The following is a 14,417-nucleotide window of genomic DNA, read 5'->3' on the forward strand; positions in this document are numbered from 1 at the left end:
ACTTACTAGGGTCTGCATGCGGAAACATCTTCCTAAATGCTCTCCAATTCCAGTAATCCCGGTTGTCGTGATGTGGCTGCTCCTCAATATCATTCCCAAAAGCGTCGTACATTAGTATATATAATGGATGTTATACCATCAGCACCTCAGTTGTACCCAGATGTTCCCTATACTACACCTAATGAACTAAACGCCGAAAACTTTCGTCTGAATAAAGCGAACTTAATCCTGGCTTACTTGGAAGGGCAGGCAAAACACTATGAAAAAGTTAGAAAAAAGTACGTTAGAGCCCGGAGTACGCTACATAAGATTGCGATAACTTCAGGATCCATATCTGTTGTGTTAACGGGCTCTGGCGTTGCTACTTCGCTTACTGGGCCGGGAATAATCGTTGGAGTTCCTTTGGCCGGCGTTGGGGCAGCTTGTGGTATCATTTCGGCTGTTGCTACGGGTATTATGAAAAAGCTATCCACGAAAATATCCAAGCATGACACGACAATAGCTCTATCTAGGGCTAAAGTAAATATTATTACCGATCTTGTCTCAAAGGCTTTGCGTGACAGAAAGATAGACGACGTAGAATTCTCGCTTATTCTGGCCGAAGAAGACAAATACGAGAAATTAAAGACGGACATAAGGAATAAAAAAACAGTCGTAAAAGATCTTTCCGAGGAATCTCGCAAAAAGATTTACCAAGAAGCGAAAGAAGAGCTTCAAAGAAAGCTTGCTCAGTAAACATCTGCTTTGAAAAAAGCGTGACAGGATTCTATTTACATATTGAACGTCAGTCTGGAAATTACGCGTAATCTTATGCCATAAGATTTATGCTAATTACTCATCTTATGGCATAAGATTTATGCTATTCGCTCATCTTATGGCATAAGATTTATGCTATTCGCTCATCTTATGCCATAAGATTCACTATCTTCTCGGAATCCATCCTAACAGGGGGTGGTTGGGGTCAATTTCGTAAAATATTTCGTAGATTACGTCAGGGTAATAAGGAATATCCTTATCCAGCCGACAAAACATCCACTCGGCTTTTGTCATATCAGAAACCTCGGGAATAGACTTACCGGTAATTTCAGACAAAAGATAGGGAATAGCTTTGTAATATTTCCCTAGTTTTAATTTTTTCAGCGTTTTCCGTAGACTTTGCGGGGTTGGCTCTTCTAAATGGTCTATGATTTTCTTCTTTACTTCGTCGCTTAAATATATCGGATGTAAACCTTGGATATGACTCATCCAGTCCCTGAAGTATTTTATTCTCTTATATGGGGTCTTCTTACGACCTCCATTGGCGTAATACTGCTCTCTGGTAGCATTTGGTACGGCATTACGAATATTCTTACCACACTCGTAACACTGCGCTGACGTGTCGTCTTCTATTTGCATTTTCTTACCACAACACCAGAAACCCTTGGGCTTAGGTATGTTAACTTTGGATCTTAGGCAAATTATACAGAAGTCATTGGTGAACTTTTTACATTCATGCATCGTATATATATCGTACATTTTTATAAACACTTATCTTTGATTCCCAACACAGCAGCAGTAAGGACTTATCGCGCGGCTTATTCCCGCTGCCGGCGCCTTCCTTAAACCGCCTGTAAAACCCGTAAATCTTTGACATTGACCGCGAGTCCCCCTTACTGCTGCTCAGGGCATCAACATTTTCACATCGATATCACATATTTTCCCATCATTGCAAAAGTATTTTGTAGCCGCAAGCATTAGCTTTTTTCCTCCTCAAAACTTCGAATAGGTTAAATGCATGCATAACTCCAGTTTACATCTTACTTTTGCTCCAACCATCGTTTAAAATCGGCACTTCTGTTATCACTGGGCCGCCATTTTGAAACGAAAACCACGTGATCAAAATCTCCAGAAATCTTGGAGATTTTGATCACGTGATACCAGCCAACACCAGGGTCTTCTCCCCGACGATCGCCATTTTGTTTTGGAGTCGGACCGAGAGGGCCCTGGGGACGAGGTTGGTTCGAATGCAAGCAGCCGTTTGTGGGGAGGGAGCGTTGCGTGACGACAGACACTAAAAACGGATGCGAGGGAGACTAATTTTTAACGGCCTAAGATACAATAGTATTGAACTTATAATTTCGAAGAAATATTTTTTTTCTATTTTGAGGCACAGTCAAACCTAAGAGGAAAAAAGAGGATGATTCGAAATAAAGGTACTGTGACAACCTAACGACGGAAATTAAGGTAACATACTACAATCGTAAAAAAAGACATTTATCGTATTCGCACATGGTCTAGTGGTTAGGATTTGGCGCTCTCACCGCCGTGGGCCGAGTTCGATTCTCGCTGTGGGGGAAAAAATTTGCATATATTTCCCATCAAACAATAAATAAAGGTAATTACAAAAAAAAATTGCCTTATCACTGAAGTGTATTGGACCCCCTCACGCTTGACCGCTACCTTCCACTTTTGGAACGCTGGTGCATAAACATCTTTTATATCGCTTTAAATGAGTTCAATAGTCTTGCAATTTTGTGTAATATTAGTTTAAGTTCAAATTTGTATTCTAACGTAATTTTGAGAGAAATGATCAGCGAATTTTAGAATAATGGAAGATCTAGTAAGATTGACTAGAAAACGGCGATGAAAAGTGCGCATCAAATGTTTACCCCGTCTTCTGCACTATACGTTTTCACAAAATCGCATAAGTCGATTACCTTCAAAATGTTCCTTTTAAAACTAGATACAGAGTAAAACTAAATGAGCAATGACTTTTGTGAATATATAGCTCTGAAATATTAATTTCGGCCGTATCAAATCCATTGTTTAGTTTTGAAGTAGATTATGCACTATATTTAAAGAATCTCAAATATCTCATAATTAGCTAGATAGATTTTTTCAAAAATCCCCACAAATGGAGGCATCTAGTATATAATTATGTGGTACGAAGCATTTTAGTGTTGAACGCTCTGCAAGGCTAAAATTATTTTATAAACGAAATCAAATATTTTATCATAATCACGTGTTATGACGTCCGATCTCATAAAAAACTGCATCAAACATTAATTCAATCTTTATGTGACTTATGTGCAAAAAAGATTTGCAATCGGATAAAAGATGTTTATGCACTAGCGTTCCAAAAGTGGAAGGTAGCGGTCAATCGTGAGGGGGTCCAGCCACCTTAAGAGTATTAATGTGGGGGGAAACGGTGCTTGAAAAGGCGTCGAGAAAAATGGCAGAGACGCCTCATAGCTTGCATTGAAGCCGAGTACAAAAAATGGTTTCTTGGGATATTTAGCAGTTGCATTGTGGAGATCCGTAAGGAAAGGTATTGTAGAAGTGGTTGCAATGACATCGACATTGGAAAAGTATGAAGTTCTGGTATGGATAGGCAGAGTGTTACAGCTTATGCCTCGCGAAAGATAACAGTGCTGGTAGCCAGGCTTTGGGAATAGTATAAGCCTCTTGGATCGCGTGCATGACAGTGGTGCGTTCGGGGAGACGTTTTGAAAGTTGGGCAAAGAATAGGCAAAGTCTGGATTTTGGTTTCTCAGGGCAAAAGATGCGTGTGAGCTTACCTGTTGATGGGGTAATCTAATGTATTGAGTTGGAGCCTGACAAGAAATATAAAGACATGGCCTTACAAGGCCTTGCAACTGCAATGAGCACAACTGTGAACCTTTAAGGAGGATCCGTTGGAGGCCAAGTCTGGATTTTGGGTTCACACGGCCAAAGACTGCGCGTGATCTAAGCTGTTGATTGGTAAGGTATTATATTGAGAGAGAGCCTGATTAGAAATAAAAAGACATGGCTTTTCTAAGTCTTGCAATTGGATCCATTACAGGGCAAGTCTGGATTATGTGTTCACACGAGCCGATACTGCATGTCATCTTAACTGTTGATAGTAGAGTACTGAGAAGGAGCCTGACAAGAAATAAAAAGAACATGGCCTTACTAGGCCTTGCAATTGGAATGAGCACGACTGAAAACCTTTAAGGCGGTTCCATTAGAGGGCAAGTCTGGTTTTTGGGTTCATAGGGCCAAAGACAGCGCATGATCGTAAGTTTTGATGGGTAAGCTCATGTATTGAGATGGAGCCTGACAAGAAATATAAAGACATGGCCTTACTAGGCCTTGCTATTGGAATGAGCACGACTGAAAACCTCTAAGGTGGATCCATTGGAGGGCAAGTCTGGATTTTGGGTTCATAGTGCCAAAGACGACTGCGTGTGATCATAGCTTTTGATGTGTAAGCTCATGTATTGAGATGGAGCCTGACAAGAAATATAAAGACATGGCCTTACTAGGCCTTGCTATTGGAATGAGCACGACTGAAAACCTTTAAGGTGGATCCATTGGAGGGCAAGTCTGGATTTTGGGTTCCTACGGCCAAAGACTGTGCGTGATCTTAACTGTTGTGCAGGAAGCTCGGCCGAAGGCTAAGGGAGAGGTTAGTCAGCCCATAGACTATAGATGATTAACACTGTTTTGATTAACCCCTTGCTAAGACCAGCAAACCTGATACCTCGATTGTGTCGTTCATGGGTTATCACTCATGGACACCCTTTTCCATGTTGGACGGGTTTTGAAAAAGTGACGTATATAATTATACTTTTTACGCAAACTCAATTGGGTAAAAATCAAAATTGAGGTTCTTCCGTTTTCTTGCCCTTTAATTGACAAATAACCTAAAATTAGTAGTTAAACTGATGTTTCATTATTTTGGTTAATATTATATGCAGCGCTCGTAGACTTTCGGCCGAAATTAAAAATTAGCAGTTTACTGACAATTCAGGGGTACCCCCATTGGCACCCTCTGCTGAGAGTCATGAAAAACATTTTTTATATCACAAAAAAATTTCAGTCATTTCATGCTTAGTTTTCGTGATATGCAAAAGGTCATTCTGTGGCTAGTTTTTCAACTCTTCCCACATGAGAGAAAAAGAGTGATTTGTGAATTTGATTTAAACTTTTGTTTTGGTGGCCTTAGTTATGTAGTCGCACTGTAAGACAGCTTTTGTAGAAATATTAACTTGCTCATTTTTCAATAAGGAGACATGACAAGGAAAAACTTACTTTTTGTTCTGCTCATCTACACGAGAAAATATAACGAGCCGGGGGCTCTGTTTACCCCCTCTCCTTCCTTCCCTCCCCTCCCCACCTAAATGACCATTACGCCGATACATATAGTACTTCAAGGTACGGTCGTAGGTTTCGTAACTCCCTCCATAGGTAGCCCAAGCGTATACATTGCGTATACAACTTCTACAGCGTGTTTTGGTTGTTCTTGGCTTCACTCTGAGCGAATTTCGTTCAATCTAACTGCAAAATTCGCTCAGAGTGAAGCTAAGAACAACCAAAACACGCTGTAGAAGTTTCAGTGAATTTCATTAAAATTCAATGAATGAAAATAAAAATTTATGTAGTTCCATATATTGTATAGTAAATCAGTACAATGTATACACTTGGGCTACCTGTGAAGGATGTAGTATAGTATACTGGGGTTTGGGGGCTTTGGGGCATGCAATATTGCGAAAATTGCGAAATCTAGAAGCTCGGAAATGAAATTTCCATCGTAACAGTCGGTTTTCATGCGAGGGACATCAATGCATTAATGACACTAAATATTTCAATGTGACTTATTTTATTCATAACATCTTAGAACATGTTTTCATATAAAAGTGATACATAGGAGTACGGCTTAATAAAATATCTATATCTGTATATATATATACAGTCAATGTCATTAACGATGTCCACCGAAAAAAGACATTTTAACACTTACACTTTTAAACATTCAGACTAAAAGAAATACATGTATCACGTGTTTCATTATATATTCTTTGCCTCGTGTGCGTCAGCCTGAACTTTAAATGTAAAATTCAACTCGTGAATCGAAAATCCAGAATGCCCCGACCATTTAGTGAGGACAAGAGAATATTCTCTTGGTGAGAATTTAAGATGGACATTGGTATTTCAGCGTTCGAAGAAACACGTGATATTTCTTTTAATCTAAATGTGTAAAAGTGTAAATGTCTTTTTTCGGTGGACATCGTTAATGACTGTAGACTGTGTGTGTGTGTATATGTATATATAGCCTTTTCAGAAGTTGTTGATTTTTGTATACATTTTCTATGATCCTCTTCATCCCAAACTCCTTCTCCTTCAGGTTATGAGCCCCCCCCCCCCCCCCCCCCCCCCCCAAACAAAACTGGTACGTAGACCCCTTGGACTGAGTCCCGAGAGTTTTTTCTGGGGGACAAAACCATGGGTTTTTTTGACATAAGAAAAAGCGGCCTCCTTTCTTTGTCCCCCAGATGCAATTTCACTCAAGTTCCAAGTTCTTCCTGAGTTTCCTGTCATATTCAGGGTTTCTACTTTCGAATTGACCGAAACTGGTAATTTTGGTCGCAAAAAATGAAACGCCAGATTACATGATAATTGAAACAGGAACTCAGTTCAATAAATAAGGTCTTTTGTCATAAACAGGGTCTACAAATTTGAGGGGTTTTTTTGTCATAAACAGGGTGAACCTTGATCAACTAATCAACTGAGTAGCCACAGCCAATCAATGTCAATAACAAATGGTAAAGGTTAATCAATCAGTCTCTCATTCATGAATGGTTGGATATCCTTGGTTTGTCATACTCTCCAGAATTCATCAATAAACCATCAGTGTCATTGGTACCACTGATATAGAAATGAAGGAATTTTTGTAGTCTGTGCTAGAGTGATGTGAAAATAGACTAGAAGTCCAGTCTGTGGTAGCGTGATGTGAAAATAGACTAGAAGTCCAGTCTGTGATAGCGTGATGTGAAAATAGACTAGAAGTCCAGTCTGTGGCAGCGTGATGTGAAAATAGACTAGAAGTCATTTAGTGGTCATCATGCTAACACTTACTCATTGATAATTAAAATGACTATTTAATCATAGTGAATTTATAATTTAAGATTTCATCCCACACCATCGAAAATACAGCCAATCAAATTGCAGAAAAGCCGATATATATATTTGGCAGTATTCTCAACTTTCACATCCACATAATCCTTTGCGTCTTTGGGGGGTAACCAGAGGGTAAAAACCCACTGATCAGACAATGTTGAAAATACCTTGTTTGGTATCCAAAGATAAAATGAAGAAGTAAAAAACACAAAAAGATAGAAGCTTGAAGACATTTAAGGAAAATTTTAAATTGTTTTTCGTAAGTCAATACATTTTCTGTAAGATCAAAACTCTTCATGATCTGTACACGCAAAAATAACTAGGAATAAACTGATAATCAGTATTGTACAGATAAAAGCAAGTAAAGTATAAATTCAATTAAGAAACCTTTCAATTTGGGACAGTTTTTTGATTGGTTACCCCCAAAAACGCAAGGCATTATGGGGATGTGAAAGTCGAGAATTCCACTGTTCCATCCCATGAGGCAATGCTGCTAGCCTAGGTCTATCTTTAATGATGTAGAATAAAATAGTCAATATACATCAATGCTTTCCTGTGGATACTAAGGAATATCCCACTTATTACTGGATAGCTTATTGGTATAGGAAAACACATTTCAAGTACAATTCGGAATTTATAGGTACGAGTAATTTTTTGAAAGTTTTCAAAATTGGACGAGCATTTAGGTGAGTTCAATTTTCAAAACATCACTAGTGTCTATAAATTCCAAATTATACAAGATAATTGTGCGATTTTTTGTTTATAATACACTCAACAAATTTGAGCAACTTACACTGGGACTCTACAGAGTACAAGTTGGGATATAATTGTACTCCTCTTGTCCAATCACAATCAAGTAATTTTGTAGAGAGTATTATAATATACATGTACACAATCACCAAAAGTGACTTGTGGGATATTCCATGGCATGCTTATCTACATGTAATCCATGAGAGTATAACATTACTAGTATTTATTTACATTCAAGTGCTCATGTGGATTCTCCAGTGATATCATGCTTGAGATCAATGTTACTACTAAGTCAGAACTCTACCCTCCTCCAGCCAGCTTAAATGTGTAGAGAATGTTGTTTGTTTGATTGATGAGACGGTTTGCACTAACATACACAGCATCAGCCCTGAAAACATGAATAAACATCACATATTATAAGAAAATAAAAAAAAGGCCACAGCCTTTAGAAAGCCTTCAATTTCTATTTCCCTGTAACAACCTCTGGGCTGATCAAACCACAGCATAGATAACTCACAGCAGGGCTGTCAACTCTCCTGGATAAACCGGGAGTCTCCAGATTTCGGACCGTGTCTCCCGGTCTCCAGATTAGAGTATCAAATCTCCCGGATAATCCCCGAAGCTGACCATTTCTTGTCTTGTGAGACTAGACTTTCACAACCATAAAATTCCTATTATTTCATGTTGTTTGTGTTATTTTATATCGCTAACAAAATCAAAACGTTCCTCATGAACTGTTCTTGCAAGCAGGCCATTGTAATATAAGCGATAATCTGATTGGTCAGAAATAAACCAATCACATCAAATGTTACAAAGCAAAAGACATCTTTTCGCGTGCTTTTTGACGTGCTGTGACATCATGTCCCTTCCCTATCAATTCTCCAGATTTGAATATCTTGGGGGTTGACAGCCCTGCACAGATCACATTGGAATTGAGTGGGATTTGTTAACGGAGGAAAACTGAAGAGAACCAGAGAAAAACCCTCGCATTAAGGGAGGAACAAGACCACAGGGGTGAGTGCACTGCACCTACACCACCCTTGATTCATGTTAGATTAATCATATTTTTTTGGAAGTGACTTACTTTGCATCCTTAAAGTACTGTTTTAGAGTGTCACTAAAGCTCTTGGAGTACTTCACAAACTCCTTTTTGTTGTGCTCCAGCACCTGAAAATATAAATCATTATTAGTGACAGTCATATTTTGGCTGTCTAAAAGCCTGGGTACATGTAGTACATATATCAAAATGGGTGAGCCTCTTTCTCCAGCAGAGGAAAGATGAAGTAGTTAATTAAAGTGTCATATGGTAATGACCGTGACATATGGGGTGTAATCATTTAATATACAAAAAATTATGAACAAAGATAAATTGAATCTGAAATATGTCATTGTTTTACCCATTGCTCTTATAGAAATTATTTCAAGTTATTTAGTTTAGGAGCCTGTGTTTCATATTACAAGGAACAACAAATAAACAAAAATGCCTCCTCGTGCATCACAGTCATTACTTAATTGTATAGAAAAACCTTTATAACTTCAAGAAGCTGCACTCCAACTATGAAATTTTTTCAGGTTATTCAATATCTTTCCCCATGTAGAATCAATACTGAGAATACTTTCAGAAGTGTAATAGGCACTTTAAGTAAGGCAAGGTTCTGTCAAGCCAGAATTGGAAATTGTCAAGTTAAATCTTTGCCTTGCCAGTCATTTTGACTAGAAGAGTTGAGTCAGAAACAAAGTATGACAAAACTAAAACCAATTCAACCAGTCATCATGACTGGCAAATAACCAGCTGTCATTTTAAGCCCTGATAGGGAATTACATAGTCATTAAACTATAAGTAAATATTTCATACAACTGAATAAAGTGGGTAATCGTGTACTTCATGACCAACGGAAAAGTGTCAGTCCATTATTGCCCGACTGTTGGTTAAAAGTCGCTCGACTGTTGACCAACAGTAGGGCAACAGTCGACCGACACATGTCAGCTGGTCATGAAGTACGTGACTACCCACTTGGTTGACACTTGTCGGTCGACTATCGCCTGACTGTTGGCGAACAGTTGTCCAAAGAAAGTGAGCTAAGTGAGATGCAACACAATGTGAGACAGTGTACTTTAGATATTCATCTACTACTAATCTGTAGTACTGTATGTACAAAATACTAGTAGATAGGTAATATTTTCACCAGCCAAAATGAAGGATAATAATTATTTACCTTTTTGTATTGTGGCATCTTGCCGACATTTTGACAATTCTTCAACACTTCATTGACAGCATCAAGAAGATCTTTAATAGCACTAGCAATATCCCTAGCAACCAGAAACAAGTTCAGCAGTTAGATTCTTCTTGATAAGCATGCCATAAAGCTATGTACAAGCTATTACTAATAAAGATAAAGCAAATAAAATGGCAAGGACTAAAATACAGGTCAATGGCTATACATGATGACCAGCCACAAGACTGTGGACCAAGAGACATTTGGCCAAACGAGTGCCGATATTTGCCAGACTTTGTCCATCAACAGTATGTTATTTGTAGTCCTGAAACACTATTTTTACTCTAGTTTTTGATATTGTGCGAACTCAGTAGTTGTGAGCTGCAAACTGAAATTTGGTATTACTGCCATCAATCAAAAATAATCAGTCAGTACCTTTTAAATTTATGACTGGCGGCAGTAAAAACCAATCTAAAAACAAACTGATGAAATGTTTAAGTTCACGGGGTATCAAAAGCCACAGTAAAGCATTTTTTATCGATACAGTAAAAACCCACAAATTATAAGAACCAAGAGTTTTTGAAGTTAGCCTAAAAAGGTTCTTACATAAATGGTGTTTACTTCAAAATTAGGCTATTTAGGTTCTTGTTTAAGTTCTTGTTCAGGTTCTTATTTAGGTTCTTATTTTCTTAAGAAAAAAAGTGACTCATTTTTTATATTATAAATTATGCATATTGTTTTCCAATTGACTGCAATCTGAGCATATACAAACCATGTATGCCTTGTAAAGCTACAGTGTATGCAATATCGTTGGAGTTCGTCACTGTTTGTAATTTCGTTTTTTTCTTTGATTTATAGTATTTTAGTTTTAATTCTATTTGATAAAATAAGAACCTGCTTAGAAATTTTTGCCTAAAACAGGCCTTTACGTAAAGTGGTCTAAAAACTGCTTTAAAGTAATATTAATAAGTAATAAATAAATATATTATGTTAATTATTACAAACTTACTTGATTGTTTGCAGAAATTTAGATCTATCATAGATTTCTGCTGGTATCTTTGACAAAATTGTCTTCAATGCTGAAAAAATTCAAATGACAGCCATTTGTATATTTAACAGATCTATCATACAGCTGTATACTCATTGACCACTGAAGCATTTTTCAAATTCTCAACTTCACCTTTCACCACATTACACTAAAACAACTTCTGCCCTGATCAAAGTCAGGGCCCAGCTAGCTCACATATTGAATTGGAGTTCAGTGTTTTAGGTTTATGAGTTGATAATGTTATAGTATACCAAGTCCAGGAATTAAACCCAAGACCCCAGAGGTGAGAGGTGAGTCCATTAGTACTAACGACATCACCCTTGAGTTGATAATGTTATGCCACCATTCAGTTGATTGTTACCTATGTACAGGTACATGTACATGTATATTGAAGAATCACTATTTCTCTTTACCAGTGACAACCTCCAATTATACTTTCTTATTCTTATTTTATTTTATTGATTTCGTCACCAAAGTAAATACAACACATTACGCCTGATAAAAATTATGAACAACACAGCAAAACAAAGCAAAAAAGAAAGAAAAGATGAGCATGTGACATGAGGTAGTAATAGGACAGTGTCCCAATAAAGCATTTCTTCAAGGTTGCGTGCATATCCAACTTGACGGGCCACAACATTGAAAATGCAAATTCAGTAAAATTGAGAAGCCAGTTTTATATTTAAAGAGGAGAATAATCAATTTTATGAATTCTTATTGAAAAAAAATTCATAGAAATAAATGATAATTCTCATCATAAAGCTCCAGCTCTGATATCATGGCCAGTCAAGTTCCTTAAATTTGAATGCTCACACAACCTTGAGAATATGGTCTATTGACAACTGCCCCCTTAATTCCTCCTCTTAGAGCTTACGAAACCCGACCTCATTAGCTACCCATGCTTTTCATACAGTACAGCTTTATTATTCATTATCCTCACATATTCAATAGCAAATATTAGTTAGTAAATATTGATTTCAGACATTGAATTGTTTCAGGTTAAAACATTTTGGGTCAATACAATCAATGTATAAGATAGATATCGTACTCAAATGTAACAATTGTTTGAAGGCAATCAAGTGAAACTCTAATATCTGCTATTTTAGGTTTGCCCGAAAATTTATTCCAAAAAGTCCTTTTCTTGTTTGTTTGTTTACCTTTTGCTTGTTTGGTCAATTTTACGAACTCTTTTTCCTGTCTTGTCGTCATGTATTCTAGAGTTAAAAATACAATATGAGTATTCATAAAATTTTGCTGTTATCTTTCACAAAGTCTCTGTTTATTGTTGTTTGTTAATGTGTAAATATCTTACCATATATATCTTATCTTATCTTATACTTGGATAAACGATTTTTAAATATATATATAGGATAGGTATTTATTTATTTCAATACGTTAGTGATACATAATTGTAAATTTTCATTCATTTAATTTTTTTCAATCGTTAAGCACTATTGGGCTTTTTATGGAAATAGGGTTATATAGATAAATAAAGTTATTATTATTATTATTACCATCTGATTCATATGCTGCACAGCTAAGAAGGGTTTCATTCATATTCACTTTCAGAGACTCTGCGACAAACAAATAAAGTTAAAACGAACATCACATTTTGATAGCCTGAAATAATTACCTCAATAATTACCTTTGATAAATATCAAAGAAAATAGTACTAACCTAACCAAGGAAAAGTAGAGAACCCGAAGGGAAAAAACTCAAATCAAGGGAGAGACCTAACAAATTTTGCTCTCATTGCTGTCATATCTTAGCTGATATTGATGGTTTTCACGGTAACCATATTGGAGGAACTTAACAAAAGAATTGTCAATGAATTCTCTTGTTATATCCTCCAACATGGCCGCCGTGTCTTTCGTTATCTAATTCTCTTGGGAATGGTTAAAAACCATCAATTTGACCAATTCTTGTCAAAATTGATATGTAAACGTCTTTTTGATCGTCTACAGAAATTGTAGATCAAAAATAATTAAAGTCAAAATTTATTTTTTTGTGACGTAACAATTGAGTACTCTATTATACTACACTACCCTTGATTCCAAAAGTAGTAGTTTTACTGCACTTACTTTTAAAGGTAAAACAATGGACATTCTGTCATTTGGGAAGTAATATTTCAAAAACCTCATGCTTCGTGTTTCATTAGGGTTTCCAAACACGAGAAAACATTTTAAGCACAAGGCCGTAGGCCGAGTGCTTTCATTGTTTTCGAGTTTTTGGAAACCCTAATGAAACACGAAACATGAGGTTTTGGAATTACTTCTCTAATGAGTTAATGATTTATTATGCAGGAAAAGATGTTTGCTTGTTTTTATCGTGTTATATTAATTTAATATACTTAGAGCAGTTGCATGGGAAAAACATTAACAACATATAGATCCAACCCAATTTTCTCAGCAAATTCCTTGTTGGCATTGTAACACACTAGACTATAACGCAAAGGGTCCCAGGTTTGAGACATGGTAAGTCCAAGGTAAAAAGAAAATATGATATTATTGCAGAAATGTAATGAGTTTGAGAAATAAAGTTTCCTCGTCATATATCATAAAAGAAGTGCATTATTAAACTGTTGTTATGAAACCAGTCTATGAAACATTTAAAAAGCTGCCATACCTTTTGTCAAGATACCACTGACTATTTCCTGTGTTATTCCAGGGTTTTCCATTTCTGCCTACAGAATGAAACAAAGTTAATTAAATATTAAAAGACACTTCCCAATGATCGTCAAGTCGTGCTCTCCCTAATTCATTGACAAGACAATATATTAAGAACCTGTAAATCCAGTAATAAAGATCATACCTTTTGAAAAGCTTTCCTGATTTTCTGTATTGCTTCGGCATCTTGGTATTCCGCCAACATCTATATTTGCATCGACAACAACAAAACTCTTTACAAAACGTTTAAGCAAGTGTTTGAGCTTATATCTTCGATTTTTGCAATTCGTACATCTCTACGCATGTTTCTTTCGGTATAAGAATCTAACCATTTTACATCGATAAAAATAGCAAGAAAGTGAAAATGAATAGTTTGTTATAGCGAACGAGAATCACAAAAACAAGTAAAGTCACAAAAAACAAGTTCCAATACCTCGTCAATAACGGGTCGTATCACAACACTTAGAGCCAAGTTCGGTATAATGGTTCCTTCTACAGCCTCTGATGCCATTTTTTACAGTGTTGTAAGGGTTTGTACGAAGAAAACTGGGTTTTAAAATCAATATTTTTTTCTTACAACGCCATCGAGCACTTCTTGTTGACCTGGCTACCAGGCCTATGACTTAACCCACAGGGAACCCAACGATAGCAATCTCATTCGATTTAACATTTATTTTTTAGGACTGGGGGTGGACCGGAGGGAACCAGGGGAGTGCCATTAAATTTCTACTCAGTCAAAAAGGGGGGTCATCAAATATTTCATACTACACAAAGGGACAAGAATTCAACAAATTTCAAGGGGAGGATAACATTTTT

General features: G+C 36.7%; 1 protein-coding gene across 1 annotated transcript; it reads right to left on the reverse strand.

The window, feature by feature from the left end:
- Positions 1-7,412: 7,412 nt before the first annotated feature.
- LOC116303032 (programmed cell death protein 10) lies at positions 7,413-14,227 on the reverse strand. The gene is made up of 9 exons (XM_031712473.2): positions 14,035-14,227; positions 13,747-13,806; positions 13,561-13,618; positions 12,450-12,509; positions 12,093-12,149; positions 10,897-10,966; positions 9,888-9,981; positions 8,756-8,838; positions 7,413-8,059 (listed from the first exon to the last, which is right to left on the reverse strand). The coding sequence occupies exons 1-9, from the start codon at positions 14,110-14,112 to the stop codon at positions 7,972-7,974; spliced, it is 648 nt and encodes a 215-aa protein (XP_031568333.1). The 5' UTR covers positions 14,113-14,227; the 3' UTR covers positions 7,413-7,971.
- Positions 14,228-14,417: the final 190 nt, after the last annotated feature.

Source organism: Actinia tenebrosa, unplaced genomic scaffold (genome assembly GCF_029948245.1).
Source record: "Actinia tenebrosa isolate PJP-AT-01 unplaced genomic scaffold, QUT_ActTen_1.0 PGA_scaffold0__85_contigs__length_37466705, whole genome shotgun sequence".
NCBI lineage: Eukaryota > Metazoa > Cnidaria > Anthozoa > Actiniaria > Actiniidae > Actinia > Actinia tenebrosa.